The sequence below is a fragment of the Sminthopsis crassicaudata genome, chromosome 4 (genome assembly GCF_048593235.1).
Source record: "Sminthopsis crassicaudata isolate SCR6 chromosome 4, ASM4859323v1, whole genome shotgun sequence".
Taxonomy (NCBI): domain Eukaryota; kingdom Metazoa; phylum Chordata; class Mammalia; order Dasyuromorphia; family Dasyuridae; genus Sminthopsis; species Sminthopsis crassicaudata.
Window position 1 is genome coordinate 28,425,173 of NC_133620.1, and position 19,585 is coordinate 28,444,757.

The 19,585-nt window shown below is 52.7% G+C and overlaps 1 protein-coding gene and 1 long non-coding RNA gene across 2 annotated transcripts in view; one reads left to right on the plus strand and one right to left on the minus strand.

Annotated features, from left to right (window-relative positions):
• Positions 1–19,585, plus strand: part of PIK3R3 (phosphoinositide-3-kinase regulatory subunit 3) — a 52,592-nt gene that overhangs the window by 29,382 nt on the left and 3,625 nt on the right. Inside the window, 9 exon segments of the mRNA XM_074266064.1 lie at positions 6,145–6,256; positions 7,543–7,641; positions 12,568–12,748; positions 13,290–13,415; positions 17,049–17,191; positions 17,489–17,665; positions 17,870–17,939; positions 17,941–17,945; positions 18,209–18,379. Of these exon segments, the coding sequence (XP_074122165.1) occupies positions 6,145–6,256; positions 7,543–7,641; positions 12,568–12,748; positions 13,290–13,415; positions 17,049–17,191; positions 17,489–17,665; positions 17,870–17,939; positions 17,941–17,945; positions 18,209–18,379 (1,084 nt within the window).
• LOC141541707 (uncharacterized) lies at positions 6,545–12,189 on the minus strand. The gene is made up of 3 exons (XR_012481881.1): positions 11,553–12,189; positions 11,201–11,457; positions 6,545–6,715 (listed from the first exon to the last, which is right to left on the minus strand). It is a non-coding gene; the product is annotated as an uncharacterized LOC141541707 (long non-coding RNA).

Below are 19,585 nucleotides of genomic sequence, written 5' to 3' on the forward strand. Positions count from 1 at the left end.
GCCAAAAAGGGGGGTGAGCCTAGAAGGACGTTAGCAAGGTAAAAGTGACAGGATTTGGTAACAACTTGGGTGGGGTCAGGAGGCAAGAGTTGTGACTAGAAAGGTGAAGGTCCTTGGAAGGAGTAGTGAAGTTAGGGAGAGGCAGGGTTCGAGGGAAGGATCATGAGCCTGGTTTTGACCATGTTGGATTTCAGAACTTCTCCATCCATTTTTGCCAATGCACGCCATGGCCAGTAAAGCTGAAAGAGCCCAGGCCTGAGAAGAGGTTAGGGTCTGGTAAAGAGACTGATTTATCTGCATAAAGATAATTGAATGCTGGGAGCTGGTGAGATCACAAAGGGAAATGGTCTAGAGAAGAGGGCCCAGACAGAGGCTTAGGGGATGCTCACTGAGAGCCAGTGCAGCCGTGATGAAGGGGCACAGAGGGAGACTGGAGGCAGTCCCAGAAACCTGGGAAGAGCCTTGCTGGGTTCGAGGAGCCTTTCTTCAGCACAGTAGGAAGAAACGCACAGGGGAGGGATGAGCTTGTAGATGTTTATGAAGACAGTGGGATCACTTCATACCCCAGGGACTGACTTTAGAGGGGGGAAGGGAGACCAAACATTACATAATAGACCCAAATGTGGACAGAGTCAGTTCCCAATTAAAAAAAGATGGAAGAATGGGTAAGAAAACTGAGTTTGTTAGTTTGCTGCATATAAGAGACACATTTAAACAGAATCCAAGTGAGGGATAGAACACAAGGCTGCTATGTGTCCCAGAAACGAGGGGGATCGCAATGATGAGTTCAAGTCATGCGGCAGCACAAACAGATGATGTCAATGGAAAAGGGCTATTATGATATTCTGTTTATAGGAGCCATAGAAAAATGAAATGCTGCCACTGCTAAGTCCACAGCCATTGGCACAGTCAGCTTCCAGATTTGTTTTTGAAAGCGAGGGGAATTGCAAAAAGAAAGATGCTGAGCAATAACAGCTAACATTCATTCAGCGCTCATAGGTTTGCAAAACCTATTATCGTGTTTGATCAACACAACAACCCTGTGAGCGCAGTGCTATTATAATATCCCTATTTTTATAGATGAGGCTCCAGTATCTAGTCAGTATCCGAGGAGGGTTTGGACTCGGGTCCTAAATCGCAAGGCCAGCTCTCTATCCACTAACCCATCCACAAGCCTCTAGAACAATTACAGAAAAACATTAATATTCCTCTCTGAGAACTGGGTCAACCTATTAGAAAAAGTAATTAGAAGGAAGCTACAGAGTGATGAACAGAATAATGGAAAATTTGTTTTTGAAAATACTATCGGAGATTTCTCAATGAGACTATTAGGGAATATATGTATTTTTCAGAATTTCATGGAATCTTTTGCAAAAACTGAATGTGTGCTAAGGCTTGAATCAGGAATAAAAGCCCTTTTTATAGCTTTTTATTTACAAGATATATGTATGGGTAATTTGTCAGCATTGACAATTGCAAAACCTTTTATTCCAATTTTCCCTCTCCTTCTCCCCACCCCCTCCCCCAGATGGCAGGTAGATCAATACATGTTAAAGTATATGTATACATATCCATACAGTTATTTTGCTGCACAAGAAGAATCGGACTTTGAAATAAGGTAAAAATAACTTGAGAAGGAAATCAAAAATGCAGACAAAAACAGGGATTGGAAATGCTATGTTGTGGTTCATGCTCATTTCCCAGAGTTCTTTCGCTAGGTGTAGCTGGTTCTATTCATTATTGAACAAATGGAACTGATTTGGTTCATCTCATTGTTGAAGTCCATCAGAATTGATCATCATATGGTATTGTTGTTGAAGTATATAATGATGATCTGGTCCTGCTCATTTCACTCAGCAGCAGTTCATGTAAGTCTCTCCAGGCCCTTCTGAAATCATCCTGCTGATTGTTTCTTTCAGAACAATGATATTCCATAATATTCATATACCACAATTTATTCAGCCATTCCCCAGTTGACGGGCATCCACTCAGTTTCCAGTTTCTGGCCACTACAAAGAGGACTGCCACAAACATTCCTGCACATACGGGTCCCTTTCCCTCCTTTAATATCTCTTTGGGAGATAAGCCCAGCAGAAACACTGCTGGATCAAAGGGTTTGCAGAGTTGGATAACTCTTTGAGCATAGTTCCAAATCGCTCTCCAGAATGGCTGGATGTAATGAATAAAAGCCTTCATCAATATTTTTTAAAAGTTTAGAAAAAGAATGAAAATAAACACATAACTATGGAAAGAGAATGTTTTAATCAAGGAGAGAGAAAATAGGCAACTTCAGTTATAAGAAATTAAGAACTTTTGCAGAAACTGTCAATACCAAGTGAGTTGAAAAACTTGGACCAGGTATCTGAAAGCCCTAGATTTGGTACAATTCAACAAGCAAATGTTAAATGCCTCTGATGTTCATGGTGAGGTGAGGAGGACGCAAAATACAAACATTCAAGAGATTTAATATTGTGCAGAAATGATAAAGTAAAGCAAAGAGACTTCAAGAGTCAGTGCCCACTGAGAATAATCCTTTATCACCCAGGCTAAGGGCGGAGGGGAGGGAATTACATTCCCCAAGATGCTTTGTCAGAGTTCAGAGTTTACCTTTGATTTGTCTGGAACACAGCATCTTTTTAAAAATGTGCTCACTGATTTTGCTGATTCCACCCCTCTCACTTTAAAAAAAAAAAAAAGCCAACAACCTTTTCTGTAAGGGATGGCTCTTTGGAAGAGGGAAGGGGATGAAATATAAGAGAAATGAAGGCAATACATCAACAAAAAGATATCAATCCAAATATTTTTATTTTTTAAACCACTACTTTAGAACCCTGATAATAAAAGTAAATTCATTTCCTGTTAAAAGACTCAGGCATCAGAATGACGTTTCTTTTGTTTCTTTTTTCTTAAACACGGCCAACATATTGGTGTTTTTGCTCACCAATCCACATTTGCCACAAAGGTCCTTCCCTACCCATCCCCAACAAAAACAAAAGAAATTAGGTTTATTGAAGCATTTTAAATGCACATTAGAAAATAGAAGGAATGCTAGGAGAAACATTCAGGACAGCTTTGAAAGTGACATTGAATTTATTATAGTAAGCTTTGCATAACAGATTTGTGGCTTCGTGTACAATCTTTTCCTTTTCTCTTCTGTAGGTGAGAATGCTAATATTATTTGGTGTGAAGTTCAGAGTTCTAAAAGAAAAAAAAATCCAAAATGCCCCTAATAATAGCAAAGAACAAAATGGGTTTCAATTGATTTGGGAAGACTCAAGTAGATCTGAGCTCTCATGCATTCCCTTGAACTATGCAGTTCACAATCCATTCACGCCTGCTCATCACTTGTCCATATCTTTCTAAAACCTCTTCCTGAGGGTCTGCCCAACATCCTGGAAGCCTTCTTCCTTTTCTTTCAACATCTTGAGGGTAGTGTGGCTCTACCTGATCTCAGTCACTCTTACCACGTGACTGGCCCATTACTCCAAACCATTTTGTCTCCTCCTTTTCTCAAATGGAGCTCCTCCTGGCTCTGGGTTTCATCCAGCTTTCCCTCACCATGCACCTTCCCAGTTCCTACTGCGAGATGCTCATCTTCAGAGAAGATGCTCATCTCGAATTACCTCATCTTCTCTACTTCTCTCTATACATTAGTACTACTCTGAAGTATCCAGATAAGTTTATTCTAACCTAACATCGCCCCAGGCAGTTTTGTCTCTCTCCATTTGGCAGATGAAACATGTTTGCTGAAGATGGTACTTTCTGAAATCTTTTGGCTTCTTTCTATAGTCATTAATTTACATGGGTTTAACTCTGGATGAAATTATAACATTTGGTGTCAGTGTCATTTCTGTTGTCCATTTCCCCGTTTTTATTTTCAATAATTCAGATTATTCAGGGCTAAATATTCATTCTTAAATACCAAATCTTTTCTGATGACTATTCTTTTTTATTTAAATTTTTTATCTTAGCTCTGACGAGTCAGCAGCCTCATTGTCCACAGATAGCTGGCTTAGGAATACCTCTGATGTCCATAGTAAATATTTTTCTATCTTTTACATTCCCTGTAGTTGTTCTTTGTGCTTATAATATCCCAAACCTATTAATTCTTTTTTTTTTTTTTTTTTTTTTTTTAAGAATACATTCATGACCAAGAAGTGAAGAATCTGCCAGTTTGGGGTCTCTTTCATTTTTCTTGAAACACACTTTCCCATGTGTTTCTCCCCACATTTTTTTGAAATTTTTACCACATTTTCATGAAATCAAATTCTCTGGACCTCTTTGTCCTTAATAACCAATATTAGTTCATAATTTATGAATATGGGGCAGCTAGGTGGCGCAGTGGATAGAGCACCAGCCTTGAATTCAGGAGGACCCGAGTTCAAATTAAGTTTGTAAATGGCCTAAAAGCTGTGGTGTTCTATGATAGATTTAGTTCTTCTCGGCAATACACTGATCCAAGACAATTCCAATAGACTTCGGATGGAAAATGCCATTTGCTTCCAGAGAAAACCTATGGAGACTGAATGAGAATGGAAGATTATTTTCACTTTTTAAAAAAAAGATCTGTTTGATTTTTCTTTCTTGGGTTTTTCCCTTATTACTCTTTCACAACATGACTAATAAAGAAATGTGTTCACAATGATTGTACGTATATAACCTATATCAGAGTGCTTGCTATCTTGAAGAGGGAAGAGATAAGGGAAGAAGGGAGAAAAGAAAATGTGGAACTCAATCTTACAAAAATAAATGTTAAAAGCTAAAAAAAAAAAGGGCTGTATTGTTTGAAACCTCCCCCATCCTCTTCAGAAGCAGAGAGGGATACACAAGAATGAGAGTGATATATTTTTTTCATTGGTTCCCATGACTAAAAGATTTTTATCACCAGTTGACTTAACGAAGGGGAGGCAGCTGGGAGAGAGGGAGAGTTTGGGGTTCCAATAACAAGGGCAATCAAGAGACGTCATGTAGGATATATCTACAGAGTCCAGTATATTGCAGGACTACCTGAACAAAAGAGATTATAAGTATTTTGGTTGGCCCCCAAGGGAAGACCAAGGATAAATGGGGGAAAGTTACAGAAAGACATATTTAGGCTTGGCAAAAGGAAGCTCTTCCTTATTACCCCAAAAGTGGGCCCTGGAGGTGGCAAGCAGAAGCTCAGGGTCACTTGCCAAGTATTGCAGGAGTGAGTAGAGACCATCCAGGGCCAAGGGAGCTTGTAACAGGGCAGGACCCTTCCAGCTCAGAGATTGGAAGGTCATTCTTTGGTCATCGCCTCAAATGAAAAAAGCAGACATACTTTTACAAGGATCTGTTGGAAAATTCAGGTTTGCTGCTTTTTAAAGTGTTTTTAAAATTACAGCTAACATCTGAGTTGCTGTGGTGCATTTATATTCCTGCACTGGTTTTAGGGCATTTGAAAGCTCAACATCTGGTAGAGTTAAAAAAAGGAGGTTCTTTTTAGGGAGGAGGAAATTAGTTTTTCCCAAATTCCTCCTAATCCTCCAGCAGAAGGTTAGGGTGTTTCTTTTTCCCCAGTTAGTATAAAATGCCCTAGTCCAAGAAGGACGAAGAAATCTTTAGAATAATATAGAATAGGACCTGGAGGTCCTAAGGGTCTGGAAGTTCAGTGTGACAAAGCAGCTCTCAGTGCCAGTGTCATTTTGGCCACGTGGGCCATTCCATGCCAGGTGTGGCCAGTTCTATGGAATATTCAGTGGGTAGAGTGACATGGTGTGCAGTTACTAGTCACAGAAGAGGAGCCCGAGGGTAATGTCTGTGGAGCATTGGAGAAGGGCTGGTGTGTGCAGTGGAAGAGACACAAGCTTTACTCCTCTCCTTAAGGCGGGAGTCCAGGCAGGGTAGAGGTGCAGGAAAACAGATTTCATTTCAGTCTCAGGAGGTCTTGCCTAAAGACTAGGACTCCCTGACGGAGTCCCCATGAACTGCGCCTTCTCATAGAGTCTGAGGGTGCCTCTGCTTGGCTGTGAGTGGCCTAAAAGGTCTTGGGGCCTTTCCAACACTTACATTACTGGCAGATTTTACTTGTACATTGGTTAGTGGGTGACCTGAGGTGAGGGAAATCAAGTCAGAAGCAAATAATTTGTGGCCCTTCAATCCTTTCTGTTTCTTCTCTCCCAGCTCTTCCGCCAAAGCCGCCCAAATCCTTGACTCAAGCCGGTGCCAACGGCCTGAAAGACAGTTCAGGATTTTCCCTCCCTGATGCAGAGTGGTACTGGGGAGACATCTCAAGGTGAGCCGAAGCGCCTGGCGCCCACCTGTGTTCCCTTTCTCCCTTTGGAGGACGGGGCAGGGGATTCCAAGGTGTCCCGAGCTGCATGGAGACCTTCCCGTTTGGAATTTGGGGTTCTCCCTATTGGTCAGAGCCATCCTTATAAGAGCTTCTTGGGTCTCAGAAGACCTGGACACTTCTCTGCAGTGACCAGGGAATTTCCAAGCTCCCTTAGCTGGAAGTGGCTCCTCCCAGGACTTGTCTTGGAGCAGAATGGAGAAGAGGGGGCCCAGGGGGTTGGGGCCTGTGGCCCACAGTCATTTGTTGTGTGCTGTTTTGGCTTCCACATCAAAGGAGGACTCTGGGCTTCCTGGGGACAGCGACAGAACTGCAGGGCTCACGTGTTTCCAAGGCCTTGCTTGGACACCCCAGGAGTAGAGAGGCTGGCTTTGGTTGGTTTGGTTCAGGCTGGGCTCACATCTGTAGAAGGAAATGGTGGAGTCAGAGCATCTCCAGTGTGGCCGTTCAGCCCGGCCTGTACTGTGCCGGCAGGCCCGGGGAGGGAGAGTCCACCCTGGAATCCCCAGAGCTTTCTCACACTGTCTGCTAAACATTCCCAGCTTGTCCTGGAAAAGCTGATTGGTGTAGACCTTGACATTTCTCTCTGCTGACCTTCATCTTCTTACATCGGGTCCAGTGTCCTAGGCTGATGGGATTTTTCCTTGAGTTCCCAAAGCATTGTCCTGCTCTCCATGTAAGACAGGTGGGCCTTGGTCTCAAACATAGGGCCTTTCTTGGGTCCCGTGATTGCTGGGCTGGGACTCTGCTACCTTCCTGTCCTGCTTTGCCCACTTTGGAGGAATGGAGCCTATTCTTTAAACCCTTGAGCCAGAGGGCAAACCTGCACTGGGCCTGGGGCTGCCCACTCTTCTGCACTCGGGCCTTCCTTGGCTCCCAAGATGTCACCCCCCCCCCCAGCTGCTCCCAATGCTTGAATAGAGCCTTCTTTCTCCACAGCAGCCAAGGGGTCGGCTACTGGCTCTTGGGAGGTTGTGCAAGTTCTGGCCTGCCCCACAAAGCCCCAGAGGCTCCACAGGAACAATAGCCCCCCACCTCCCAAGCCTCTGAAATCTGAGCCAGTTCAGACAGCAGTCTTCCCTGGGATTGAGCAACAGAGCAAAGAGAAACAGAGATACTGGAGGTGGGGGGCAATGAGGTGCCTGATAAATGAGAACTACCAGGACAAGGGGGGGCTCACCGGTGCCCTCTGACCCCCTTAGATTAAGGCTGCGACCTTTTTTCTCCAGGGAAGAGGTCAATGACAAACTACGGGACATGCCTGATGGAACCTTCCTGGTGCGAGACGCATCCACCAAGGTGCAGGGAGACTACACGCTTACTCTGCGGTAAGCTAGGGGCCTGGGGTGGGGAGGGGAGCAGGACCAGCAAACGTTTCCTCATACAGCCTCCCACTGCTGGCAGAGGCCTCGGAGGTACTGGTCAGCCCTCTCCGCCGTTGCCCCCAACTCGCCCCCTGCCAGAGGGCCTCCTTCCCCATGCTCTTATCTCCTGTAACCTGCGGCCAAGGTTGGTGCCCATGGAAGCCCCTCCCCAGGACCCTGCAAGGGCTGGGGTGCAGAAATGAGAGCCCGAGTTCGGACAAAGTGTGGACAGGTCATGAGAACTCCAGGTCGGGAAGCTCCCTGTGCTGAGGCAGCTTGGCAGCTGCCTGGTCTTGAGGACTTGGTAGGGCCCTGAGAAGGGAGGGGACGTGGCCAGGTGTGCCCGGCCAGGAGGGCATGGAAGGGAAGACGGTTATTCAGCACCAACCACATGCCAGACACCGGGGCGCCTGCCAGGGACCGAAGCAAAAGGGGAGCCATTCCCAGCGGGCGAGGGCCAGCAAGGTCAGCCTCTAGAGGGGCAGATCCAGGGGGATTAAAGGCCGCGTCCTGGAGCCCAAGCCAGCTCTCTGCCCACTGGGCCACACTGCCCCCCAGGTCACCACCGAGATCTCGGAGCTCCCGTGATCGCTCCTCCCCGGGTGAGAGCTGGCAGCTCGCGCCCTCCTTGGAATGTCCAGATGTAGGCAGACTAATGAGAAGGGGAAAGCCCCAAAGTTTGGGGGGGCTGCCATCCCTCCCCGGCCCCTTCCTGACTAAGGCTGTGATTCACTCTGTCTGTGGGAGGAGGCTGGGGCCGGGGAGAGGCAGGGCTTTTAGGGCTGAGATGGCCAGCAGTTAAGCTGTCGCTATTTGTCAGGGGCTGAGGAAAGTGCAGAAAGAAGGGCTGCCTCCGGAGGCCTCCACGCTCTACTCCGAGCCATCCTCCGCCTCCTTCCTGGCTGCATGAGTGGGTGCGCATGGGCCGGCCCCCTCCCCGGGAGCTCCAGCCTGGCCCTGGCCCCGGCCCCGTCTGGGGCCTTCCCAGGTTCCACCCCCTGCTTCCTGTGCGCTCTCCTGGTCAGCATTCCTGGAGACGGCCAGCCAGTTGTGGGCCGGACAATGGCAGCGCTTCCTCCGGCTGCGGGATCGGGCTCTTTAAGGAGCACAAAGGGAGACCGGAGGTGGGGGGGGGTGCTTTGTGTAGTCTTGAATGCTCTGGGAAGAGAGAAAACTTTTTCTCTTTCTTGACAGAAAAGTGGGCCAGTGGCAGGCCCTCTGATGGGACAGGCGTGCCGGGCCGGGGGCTCGCCAGGGCCCGCCCTCCTTGCCCTTGTGCGCTTTGCCACGCTCCTTGGGAGGGGTAGGAGCTGGGAGTTTCCCTCACAGCACTCAGGGACCTGTGTGGAAGCGTCCCTGCAGACAGTATTGAAAGGCTGCTTCCTAGTTGTGACAGAAAGAATGCATTCAATCCATAAGCACTTATTAAACACCAGCTGTGTACAGAGCATTGTACTAGGATGAAATCTGACCCTCACAGAATCTCAGCAATAGAAGCTTCCTCAGGGACCTCTAGTCTACCTGTCCCTGAATGCCAAGCCTGTCTGTCCCATCTACTCTCCTCACGGTGGCCCAGCAGGAGCTCACAGCCTGGGGGCAGTCGGGGTCCCTGGGCATCGTTCTGCCCTCTGAGATCCTACCACCAAGGCCCCTCTGCTTTCACATCCTCCTCCTCAGGTACGAAGCCTTGAGACGCATGTCAGCCCGGTCCCTCCGGCCGGTTCCTCTCCCTCCTGACGCTCGGACCCAGCTGGGGAAGGGGCCCCGTCACCCTCCTCCTCCTGAGGTTTCTCTTGCTGTGGCCCAGGCTCCTCCTCAGTGCCCACCCCCATGGAGCAACCTGAGTGGGGAGACTTTAGCAGAGAACAGAAGTCTGTCACTGCCTCCCGATGAAGACTCGGAGATCCCCCCCGACCCCGGGACCGTCAGGACTGAGTCCTTGGGCCTTTCCCTTGGCTCCTCCTGTGCGTGTCCATCTCCTCCCTCCACACTTTGCAGAACCTGTGTCCCACACCTGGAACGCTCTTCCTCCTCCCTTTCATCTCCTAGGCTCTTCCTGCCTCCTGTCAGGGCTCAGCTCCAGGCCCACCTCCTTCAGGAAGCCTCTCCTGACTCCCCGAGGCCCCCAGATGCATGTGTATCTTTCCAGTAAGACAGGAGGGCCTTTCTCATTTTTAGAGTGTGTGACCTCGCTTCCTGGCACACATTAGGAGCTTAATGACTGTTTGTTGGCTGTGGGTGATTTGTTTACCTGAGGTCTGGTGCTGTGGGAAGCCCAGAAGCCTCACCTGCCGCTTCCTGCCGCCTCCTGCCGCCTCCTGCCGCCTCCTGCCTCCTGCCTCCTCCCGCCCTCCTCCTTCTGGACTAATAAGAATGGAGTCAGGCTGAAAAAGGCCTCCAAGCTGGGGGTGACTCACCTCCCTCCCTCCCTCGCCTCCTGGGCCGGAAGCTGCCCCACAGCATCCCTTAGAGGACTCTGACAGCTTTGGCTCACACGCTATCAGTGAAGGGGAGCTCACTAGCTACCATCGCACCATCGTGCAGCCCTTTTGTTAGAAAGAACTTCCTTTATATTCCTTCCCTGTCCCTGCTCCCTGGAGGAAGCTGGGGACGCTCACTGCACAGAAATGGGACGGCCCCCTCCCCCAAGTGTCTGTCCTGGCCTGCATCCCTCCCTTCCTTCCCAGGTTCCACGGCTCCTTTCCTCTCCTCTGGCTTCACATGATTTCTACAGAGAGGAGCCCTAAATCCTCCTCCCCAACCAGAACTCATTACTGAGCAGAGGCCAGGGGGTATCTCCATTTATCACTCCCCAGACTTCTTAGGGAGGAAACTGTGGGCTTTGGGACCGATAGAAACCTGGATCTGAGTCTCTATTTCCACATCTGTAAAGTGGGTATAATTATAGTAAGGCATGGGAAACTGGCACATAAAACCCACCTAAGTGGAGACCACCCTAGAGAGGTTTCCTGCCGGCCTGGCTTCCAGTATTAGCTGTACCGGTGCCGACCCTTGACCCTCCCAGCAGAGCTCCAGAGCCTTGGCAGTGCACACCCTGAGGAGAAGAGTCCCATCTCTAGAGCCCTTGGCAGGGAGGGAGCCAGCCCTTGCCACAGGCTGCCCTGAATGGTGGGGAGGCCCTTGAGCAGCCCTCTTGGAGCGTCCTTCCCCCTCTTCAAATATGAAAATGAGGGGAGGGGGCTGAGTTCTGACACCCTAGCGGCTGCTGTGCCATGTTTGGCTGCGACTATGCGCTGCCCTACAGTGAAATCTGCGATCTGATGCCAGTGAGATGTACGTGAACTGCAGAAGCCGAGTGACAGGAGAATTGCCCGTGGTTTAAGTCGTCATTTCTGGGAACTCTCAGCACCTCGGTGATAAGATAATGTGACAATGAGCAGAATTAATTACCCCAGCCTCTGTCATTCTGGGAGTTTAATTAACAAGGAGATCCTGAGCCAGGCCTACCCTCGGTTATTGGGGAAGAGCACCTTGGGCCACGTTCTGAGGAGATGCGACTTACTGGGCCCGCTCCGGCAGCCGAAGGACCCCCTGGGGTCTTCTTGTCGTCACCCTGCCCCAGGCAGTGACCGGAGACTGGGAAAACGCACCGAGGTGGCTGGGACGTCCATTGTGGCGCTGGAACTTCTGGGGACTTTGGGATTGAGCTATTGGGGGAATGTCGGCATTTGTCCCCAAAATGCTCCTCGTCCCAGTCACGCACCCAGTGCTGCTCACCCTGTGAGTCCCTTAAGGAGCGACACGCGGACGTCAGGCTCTCTGCAAGATGAAACGAGGGAGAACCTTATTCCGAACACGGCTCTGATTATTAATAGCACTTACAGCACAAAACAGGGAGCTAAATGGAGGCTCACCCGAGAGCTTTGCGCTGACATCAGACTGCAGGGCAGAGACCCGAGGGATGAGGAATCCTGGGGGATGCTCTGCGGGGACACGAGCCTAGAAATGATGCCGGGGCTCCCAGTTGAACTTCACGATCTCTCCAAAGTGTTTGTCTGACCATCCACAAAGGAAAAACCAAGTGGATGGTCGCTGCTAATTGTCCAGAGTGTGATGTACTCCTGGGTGGACCACCGTCAGTGTATGTCTTGGACAGAGGCTGCAAACGGACAGCGAACTGCCCTAGAACTGAAGGAGAGGAAGAGGAAGGGTTGGAGGGTCTCGGGGAAATGGCCAAAAGCTCTCAGTGCCCAGAAGCTTCTCTCTGAAAGGCCCATCTTATCACCAAGGAGTCAATCAATGCATTCCACCCCTGAGCCTCCAGGTTTTCCGACTTTGTGCCTCCACACCCACGGCCTCCATTGAAGGGAGCCACGCGGGTCACCCCCGGTCACTTCTCTCCCTGTTGCTGATTCGCTGTACTTTTCCAGCTTTCAACACCCCCGGGATCCCTTTTTTCTCTTGTCTTCCCCGCTTAGAACATAAGTTCCTAGAGGGGAAGAGCTGAGGGTTTTTTTTGCTTCTATTTGCATTTCTAGCACTTAAAACAGTGGCTAGCCCATAGGAGGAGTTTAAGAAATGATTGTTGACTGACTGATAGAGAGCAGAAGCCCCCAGCACACAGGGTGGAAGCTCTGGGACAGATTGGTGGAGAACAGAACCTGCAGGGTGGGGAGGCCCGGGGGCTGCGATCTGCTTGGGTGGAAGGAATATCCACCTGGATAAATCGCAGGCCCACGAGTTGAGTGGGATCCCCACGGGAGCCAGGATCCGCCGGCCACTCTCCATGTTGGATTCCCCCGGGGGTGGAGCCTCCCTGTTATCCCCCACCCCACACATGGAGTAAAACATCTGGGGGCCCAGTGACTGCCTAGTGAAGCCCGGCTCTCTCCATGTGGGCTCACCTGTGGCCACCATTGTGTTTTGCAGGAAGGGAGGCAATAATAAATTGATTAAGATTTACCATCGGGATGGCAAGTACGGCTTCTCAGACCCGCTGACCTTCAGCTCCGTGGTGGAGCTGATCAATCACTACCGCCACGAGTCTCTGGCCCAGTACAACCCCAAGCTTGACGTGAAGCTGATGTACCCCATCTCCAGGTACCAGCAGGTAAGGCCGTGCAGGTAGCACCCGGGGGCACAGCTCACTCCTCCCTCGTGTAGAGAGACAGGTCATGGAGGTCAAGTGCCATCTTCGGCGTCTGGTCGAGTAGAGACTGGTGATGTGTGAGCGTTTGAGAAGTTAGAAAAGTGACCTCAGAGATAGCCGACCTGCGAGGGCTGCAGAACTCAGGGCAAATCAGGAGCAGAATGGGCACAGGCAGATGGGGCAGGGGGCATAGAATGGGTGAGGAGGCACAAGGTGGGGATGGGCAGAGGGGGAGGAATGGGCACAGATTGGGGTGGGCAGAGGAGGATAATATGGGCAAGGGAGGTGTGAGCAGAGGGGGACAGATTGGGGGTGGGCAGAGGAGTTATGAGTAGGTTGGGCACAGGGTGGGGATGGGCAGAGGGGGCACAGGATGGGCACATGCCTTCGTGTTGGCAGAAGGGTTTGGCTGACCAGGGCTCGATTCAGGCGAGGATTCGGGGTTAGGGGCTGATGGCGAGGTGGGTCACGGCGTCAGCATCCCCCTCCTTCCTCTGTGCAGGATCAGCTGGTGAAAGAAGACAACATCGATGCCGTTGGCACAAAGCTGCAGGAGTACCACTCTCAGTACCAAGAGAAGAGCAAAGAGTATGACCGGCTATATGAGGAGTACACCAGGACCTCGCAGGTGGGTCGCCGGCCTGGATCTTTATGTCCTTGGTGGTCCCGCATGATTCACTTGCTCAGGGCAGCCTGGATTGTCAGTTCCTTTCCAGCTCGGTGCCCTTTCGGATCCTGGCACTCTGGCACCGTCCTGGTTCAGGAGCCAGGAAAGGTCTCCAGGCTGGGCCCAACCCTCGGAAGAAAGGCCTGGAGGCCGGGTTGTGGGAGGGCAGGAGGAGGCCTGAGTGTTTGCCCCCGCCCTCCGTCAGTGACAGACAGTGTGGCAGATGGCAGGGCCGAGGGTGCCCGAGGGCCGAGCTCCGCGCGAGGAAGGTAGCTCATTGGGAGCCGAGGAGGGAGGACATCTTCTTGTGGGAGGACAGAGGAGGGGAAGCTGGCAGAGAGGCAGGGAGGCTGGCCCCTTCCTCTGACAGAGAAGTTAACCTCGTCCCGGTTTGAGGTGGGCAGGATTCCCCAAGAGCTGTCAGAGCTGGGGGCGGATCCTGGCTCATGGCAGGGTGCAGGGCATAGCTGCGCCAACAATATGCGATCAGGTGGCACAGCCTCCCGAGCTTGTCTTCCCCATTCCACAGACAAGCAGACTGAGTCCCAGAGTCCTGGCCAGAGCTTCAGCTGCTCCCTTCGGTTGGCCCTCGGCAATCCCAATCCAAGCCACCAAAGGGCGCTTTTTTTCGGGGGCAGAGGGTCAATGTCTCGGTCCGGCCCTTTCCCCTCTTGCTCCCGCTTCCTTTTTATTCTTCCCCCATTTGGGCCAACTTGGTTTTCTTTGACCCGAGATAGAGCTTGGCATGTGGAAAATACGAGGAATTTTTATGGCCTGGGACTGTTTGCGGCGTCGCTGTATAAACTCCTGGTGAGCCGGACCGAGAGGCTTCCCAGCGGCTCCCTCAGCGGACTTTGTGTTTGGGCAATGACTGAGGCCAGGTCTAAGCTGCTGATATTCATTATGCTGCAGCCTGGCTCCTGAGCCAGTCACCCACGGGGGACCTCCCCCCCACATCGCTGTGGGGGCCAGCCTTCAGGAAAGGGCGTCGTTTATTCAGCCGTCCTTCATTTGGCCCAAGGTTTGAGCTGGCCTTCCCAGGCTTCGGGGATTCACCCGGCCCTTCCTCCCGAGGGGGTCTGGCAGAGGCATCTGGGTGACGTTCAGCAGCACTGGGAGGGGGGGGGACGCCTTTGAGCACTGAACACTGGAGCTGATATTTGGGGGACCCTCAAAAATGACATGACTCCATTTACCCAAGACGTGACTCTCCTTGGAAAGACTGCCTCTGGGAAAACGGCCGACAGGAATTTGGGGTGCTCACCCACAGAACAGACCAAGTGGATAAAAGTCTTGTCCAGATCTCAGGGTCCTCCTGGGCAGATTCAGACATTGATTGAGCAGCAGGCTGGGCCCAGGGCTTGAGGGAAAGCCCCACCTTTTCAATACCAAGTCTCACTGGAGAACCAGGAACTTGGGATGAAGATGCCAGAGAGCACGGGCAGAAAGGCTGGGAGCCGCTCCTGCATCAAGGGTATGAGCGCTACAGTGTGGGAGGCAGGAGGTGCCTGCGGAGACTAGGCTGGTGCTAGAGCGCCCTGGGCCATGTGAAGGAGGCAGAGAAATGGGGAGGCTGAGCAGGGGGCACCAGTGGGAGGATAGCTAGGCTGCAAGTCTGGCCTCTGAGAGAATGGTGGTCCGTCCCTCTCCATTGAGAGGAGAGGGGGAACAGCAGAAGAAGATGCCCAGCGGGCAGCAAGCCTCAGGAGAGCCAAGCCCGTGGCAGAGAGAACGAATACAAGAGAATGGGGTTCAAGGCGGCCATGGGCCACCAACACAGCCAGGACTCCTGCAGTGCAATTGAAAGCTCCATCCAACAAGGAGGAAGAGGATGGCATGAAGACCCAGCGGGGAAGGAGGGGCCCACAGTGGCAGGGAGGCACGGGAGGGTGAGCAGGGAGCCATCGGCGAGGAGACGAGCAGCCCCTGGGCGGGGGAGCCAGTGATGGGGAGGAAAGCCGGACTGCGAGGCGCTGAGGAGCGATGGGCGGGGAGGTGTAGACGGAACAACAGACTTGGGAAGGATGCCGACTGAAGGCAGCTGTAGACTCGAGGCAAGACTGCAAGGATGGAACCATTCTACCAAATCTGGAGGAAGCAGGGAAGGAGCTGATGCGGAAGAGAGGGTGGAGCTTGGAGAAGGGAGACGTCGCAGCTGGGCAGGGAGAGAGCCCCCTTGGAGAAGAGAGGAGCTGTTTCATCCCTGAGACTGGAGCAAAGGAGGAGGCCTGGGGTCTGCAGGGGTTGGGGGGAGGGAGGGCAGGATGGAAAAGCAGTCTGCCAACCTGCTGCCTTGGCAAGTTCCCTAATGCTGACGGGTATCAAGTGAGCAGCTGGGGAGGGCCAGCATTGGGGCGAGGAGAACGGCCTAGAGGAAAGACCTTGGGGTCAGAGGGGACAGAGGGGAGAGCAGGGGGCGGCCGGAGAAGCAAGAAGGGGCAGGAGGCCTGGAGCTGGTGAGGAAGAGGGTCGCCTAAAGCGCCAACGAGATGGGAGCCTGCGGCAGAGGGGGGTTTCAGGAGGATGGACGGTGGAGGCGCCGCCAGGGCACCAGGCTGTGCCCAGCCCTGGATGGGGCCGAGGGCCAGGCCCAAGCTCCTCGAGAGCCTTCCCCGTAATACCTGCGAGAAGGGGGCCCAGAGCAGCAGGACAGCTTGGGACGCTCCAGGCGACTGTTCTCCCCTCACAGAAAAGCCAGCCGCTTGTAGCAGAGTTTGGGGCTTCATCCACGGCCTCCCGTCTGTCTGCTCCGTGTTTGGAAGTGCCCGTTTTATTCAGTGGGTTTTTTTAATGGTTTTCTTTTTTCCTGGTCACACATGTATATTAATGTTCTTGAATACATGTTTCCTTCTGAATCATGTTGGGAGAAAAATCAGAATAAAAGGGAAAAACCATGAGAGGAAAAAAAAACAAAAGAGAAGTGAGCACAGCTTGTGCTGATTGACATTCAGTCTCCAGCGTTCTTTTTCTGGATGCAGACGGCGTTTTCTACCCAAAGTTTATTGGGATTGCTTTGGATATCGGGTGTGTGTGTGTACAGAACAGAAGGGCGCGCAGTGGCCCAGGCTCTATCCTTAACCTTGTGTTTAAGGCCTGCTTTCGATGGGCTTTTAGTGAGCCTCTTACCTCCGTCCTCCCCTTGGTCTTAATTCCTCCACTCCCAAAAGGTAAATGACCCCCAGCAGAGATCTGGAGTTTGTGGGTCACCCCTGTTGTCCCTCAGGCCCTCAGGTGAAGCACAGTTTGAATCTCAGACATTTAACAGGTGCAGGGCCCTTGGCCTCCCTTAACCTCAGTTTTCTCATCTGTGTAATGGGCATAATAAGAACATCTGCCTCCCAGAGTTGTCCTGAAGACCAAAGGAGACAGTATTGGGAAAGCACTGGGTAAACTTTGCAGAGACTTTCCAAGGCATTATCGTTGTTGTCGCCCTCGCCTGAAGTGGTTTCTCTGGCCTCTGACTACAGCAGCACTTGTGCTTTTACCTAGTTGATGTGATGGTTTCCCTCTCTGGGCTCAGGCCCTCACCCACGCCCACTGTACCAGGGCAGGGCAGGCCTGGCCCACAATGTGTTCGTTTTCTTCCTCTTATAGGAGATTCAAATGAAGCGGACGGCGATCGAAGCTTTTAACGAGACAATTAAGATCTTTGAGGAGCAGTGCCAGACCCAGGAGCGCCAGAGGAAAGACTACATTGAACGCTTTCGGCGAGAGGGGAACGATAAGGAGATTGAGCGGTGAGCGAGGGTCCTCGAGCCCGTCTGGCCCTCGCTGCTGGAGGCCCGTGTGTCTGTCTGCATCCCTTATCCCAGCTGGGGCAGGGTCAGCTCAAGCCATGGGAGGGGGCGAGGGGTGGGCACTGACTCGTGGGTCAGGAATATGGCAATATGGAAGGTGGGCGCTCCCAGCCCCCCCGTGGCTTTTCCCTTGTCACCGCTTTTGGGGGGGGTCCTTCGGCTGGCCACGCCCCCACATCCTCCTGCCGGGACCCTTCCCTTGCTGCTTTGTCCATAACTCACCGACTGTTTTCCCAGGATAATGATGAATTATGAGAAGTTGAAATCACGTCTGGGTGAAATTCACGATAGCAAAATGCGCCTGGAGCAGGACCTGAAGAAGCAGGCGCTGGATAACCGGGAGACCGACAAGAAGATGAACAGCATCAAACCCGACCTGATTCAGCTGCGCAAGATCCGCGACCAGTACCTAGTGTGAGTGCGTGGGGCCTGGGGAGGGGGGGCGTCTAGGACTCCCACCAGACCTCGGGACGGCGCAGGGACAGCGAAGAGCCCGCCGGGCGGGCGGGGGCGGGAGAGGGGGGCCAGCGGGGCCCACTCTGCGGCCCTGGGCCCTCCCATCAGAGGCAGGCAGCCGTGGGCCCGAGCCCTTGGGCTTATTTCCTGCTCCTTCTGCAGATGGCTCAGCCACAAAGGAGTCAGACAGAAACGACTCAACGACTGGCTGGGAATCAAAAATGACCACATTCGATGAGTAAGTGCCGCAGGGGCTCACGGCGGGGGAGGGCCCGGGCTGGACCCCGGGTGGGGGCCCTCCTGGGGAGGGAGTTATGGGTCCTGCCTGGACTGTCCTGTGGCTAAGGGGACTGAGCGGGGACCCCTGAGGGCTGGCAAGGGCATCCCGGGCCGAGCCCTCTGCGGGCAGGGGGGAGTCGCTATGAGCTGGGGGGAGTCCCCGTGCACTGAGCGGGGCCTCTGTCTGCCTAATGGCGTCCCGTTCTCACATCGGCTTCTCAGGACCTATTTTATGAATGAGGAAGATGAAAATCTGCCACACTACGACGAGAAAACATGGTTTGTCGGAGATCTCAATCGGCTCCAGGCGGAAGACCTGCTCCACGGGAAGCCCGACGGAGCCTTCTTAATTCGTGAGAGTAGCAAGAAGGGCTGCTACGCCTGCTCCGTGGTGTGAGTCCCTTATTCTGCCAGCACCTGAGCCAGCCCCCGGAGGGCCCCGATGTGGGGGAGGGGCTTTTCGGCCCTGTGCCTGCTGCTGCCCCCTCCCGAGGCCCTGGCCTCCTTGGCATTGGCCAGGGGGCAGGAAGGAGCCTTAGGTTCTTATATGTTCCCAGCTGAACTTGGACTCTGTATCTCTAGATATCACTGACATCATCCAAGTTCTCCTGTTACAGATGGGGAAACTGAGGCCCGCAGAGGGTTAGTACAGGCTGGATGGGTTCTGCTTCCTAAGGAATGTTGTGGGGCCCGGAGTCCTTGCCATGGTCGGGAGCCCCAGCCACGCTGGGGGCTGATCCATCTTGGCTGTCTCTGTTGAGGAGCCTTGTGTCTTTCTGGGGTACGGGGAGCCAGTCCTGCCAGACACAAGTACTGCTGCTCCCACCCAGACTGGGATTACGGGGAACCAGGAAGAAGCAGGCCCCGCTTGGCCCCAGGGACCGGCTTAGATTGTTTGCTTGCCCCACTTGCCTCAGGGAGGAGTCAGGGCAGCGTTCAGAGGCCCTACCTCCACTGCCCATGTGCTCAGGTCACCCCTGACTAGGTCAGCTCACTTTGGGGGACATGGGAAGTACAGGCCAGGGGTGCCCTTTGACCCAGGCAGTAAAAACAGGGCCATGGGGGGATGAGAGTGGGAGCCATCCTCATCACTCCCCTGGAGCCTCCTCCCCCAGGGCCGGCTCAGGGAGTGTGGCAGGGAGCATCTGGAGCTTCCTTTCCTTCAGTCCAGCCTTGGGCAGCCACGGGTTCTGGGGGCCACTGACCCAAGAACTCGGGCCCAGGGCCTCAGAGGTGGCTGGTGTTTATTCAGGGCTCAGCGTGTGTGGTGGGCCCGGTCAGGGGCCTTTTCCTCAGTGTGGGGCAGTGAAGCAGCAGCTGGCCGCGCCCGGTCACACAGCTTTAGTTACAGACCCTGACTTGGGTGCCTCAGGTTCCTCATCTATTTAGTGGAGCTTCTGAGCCCTCCCTTGCCTTCCTCCCAGGAGCCATCCAGGCCTGATTTCGAGGGAGGAGCCGGGGAATGAGCATCATAGGAGGGTGTCCTTGAGTGACCCCCGAGGAGCCCCTTAGAAGTTCTGGGGACTGCCCTGGGGGTCTGGGACTGCTGGAGGGTCTGGTGGGGTCAGATTTATCCAGCGGGGATCGGGGTCTGCCCAG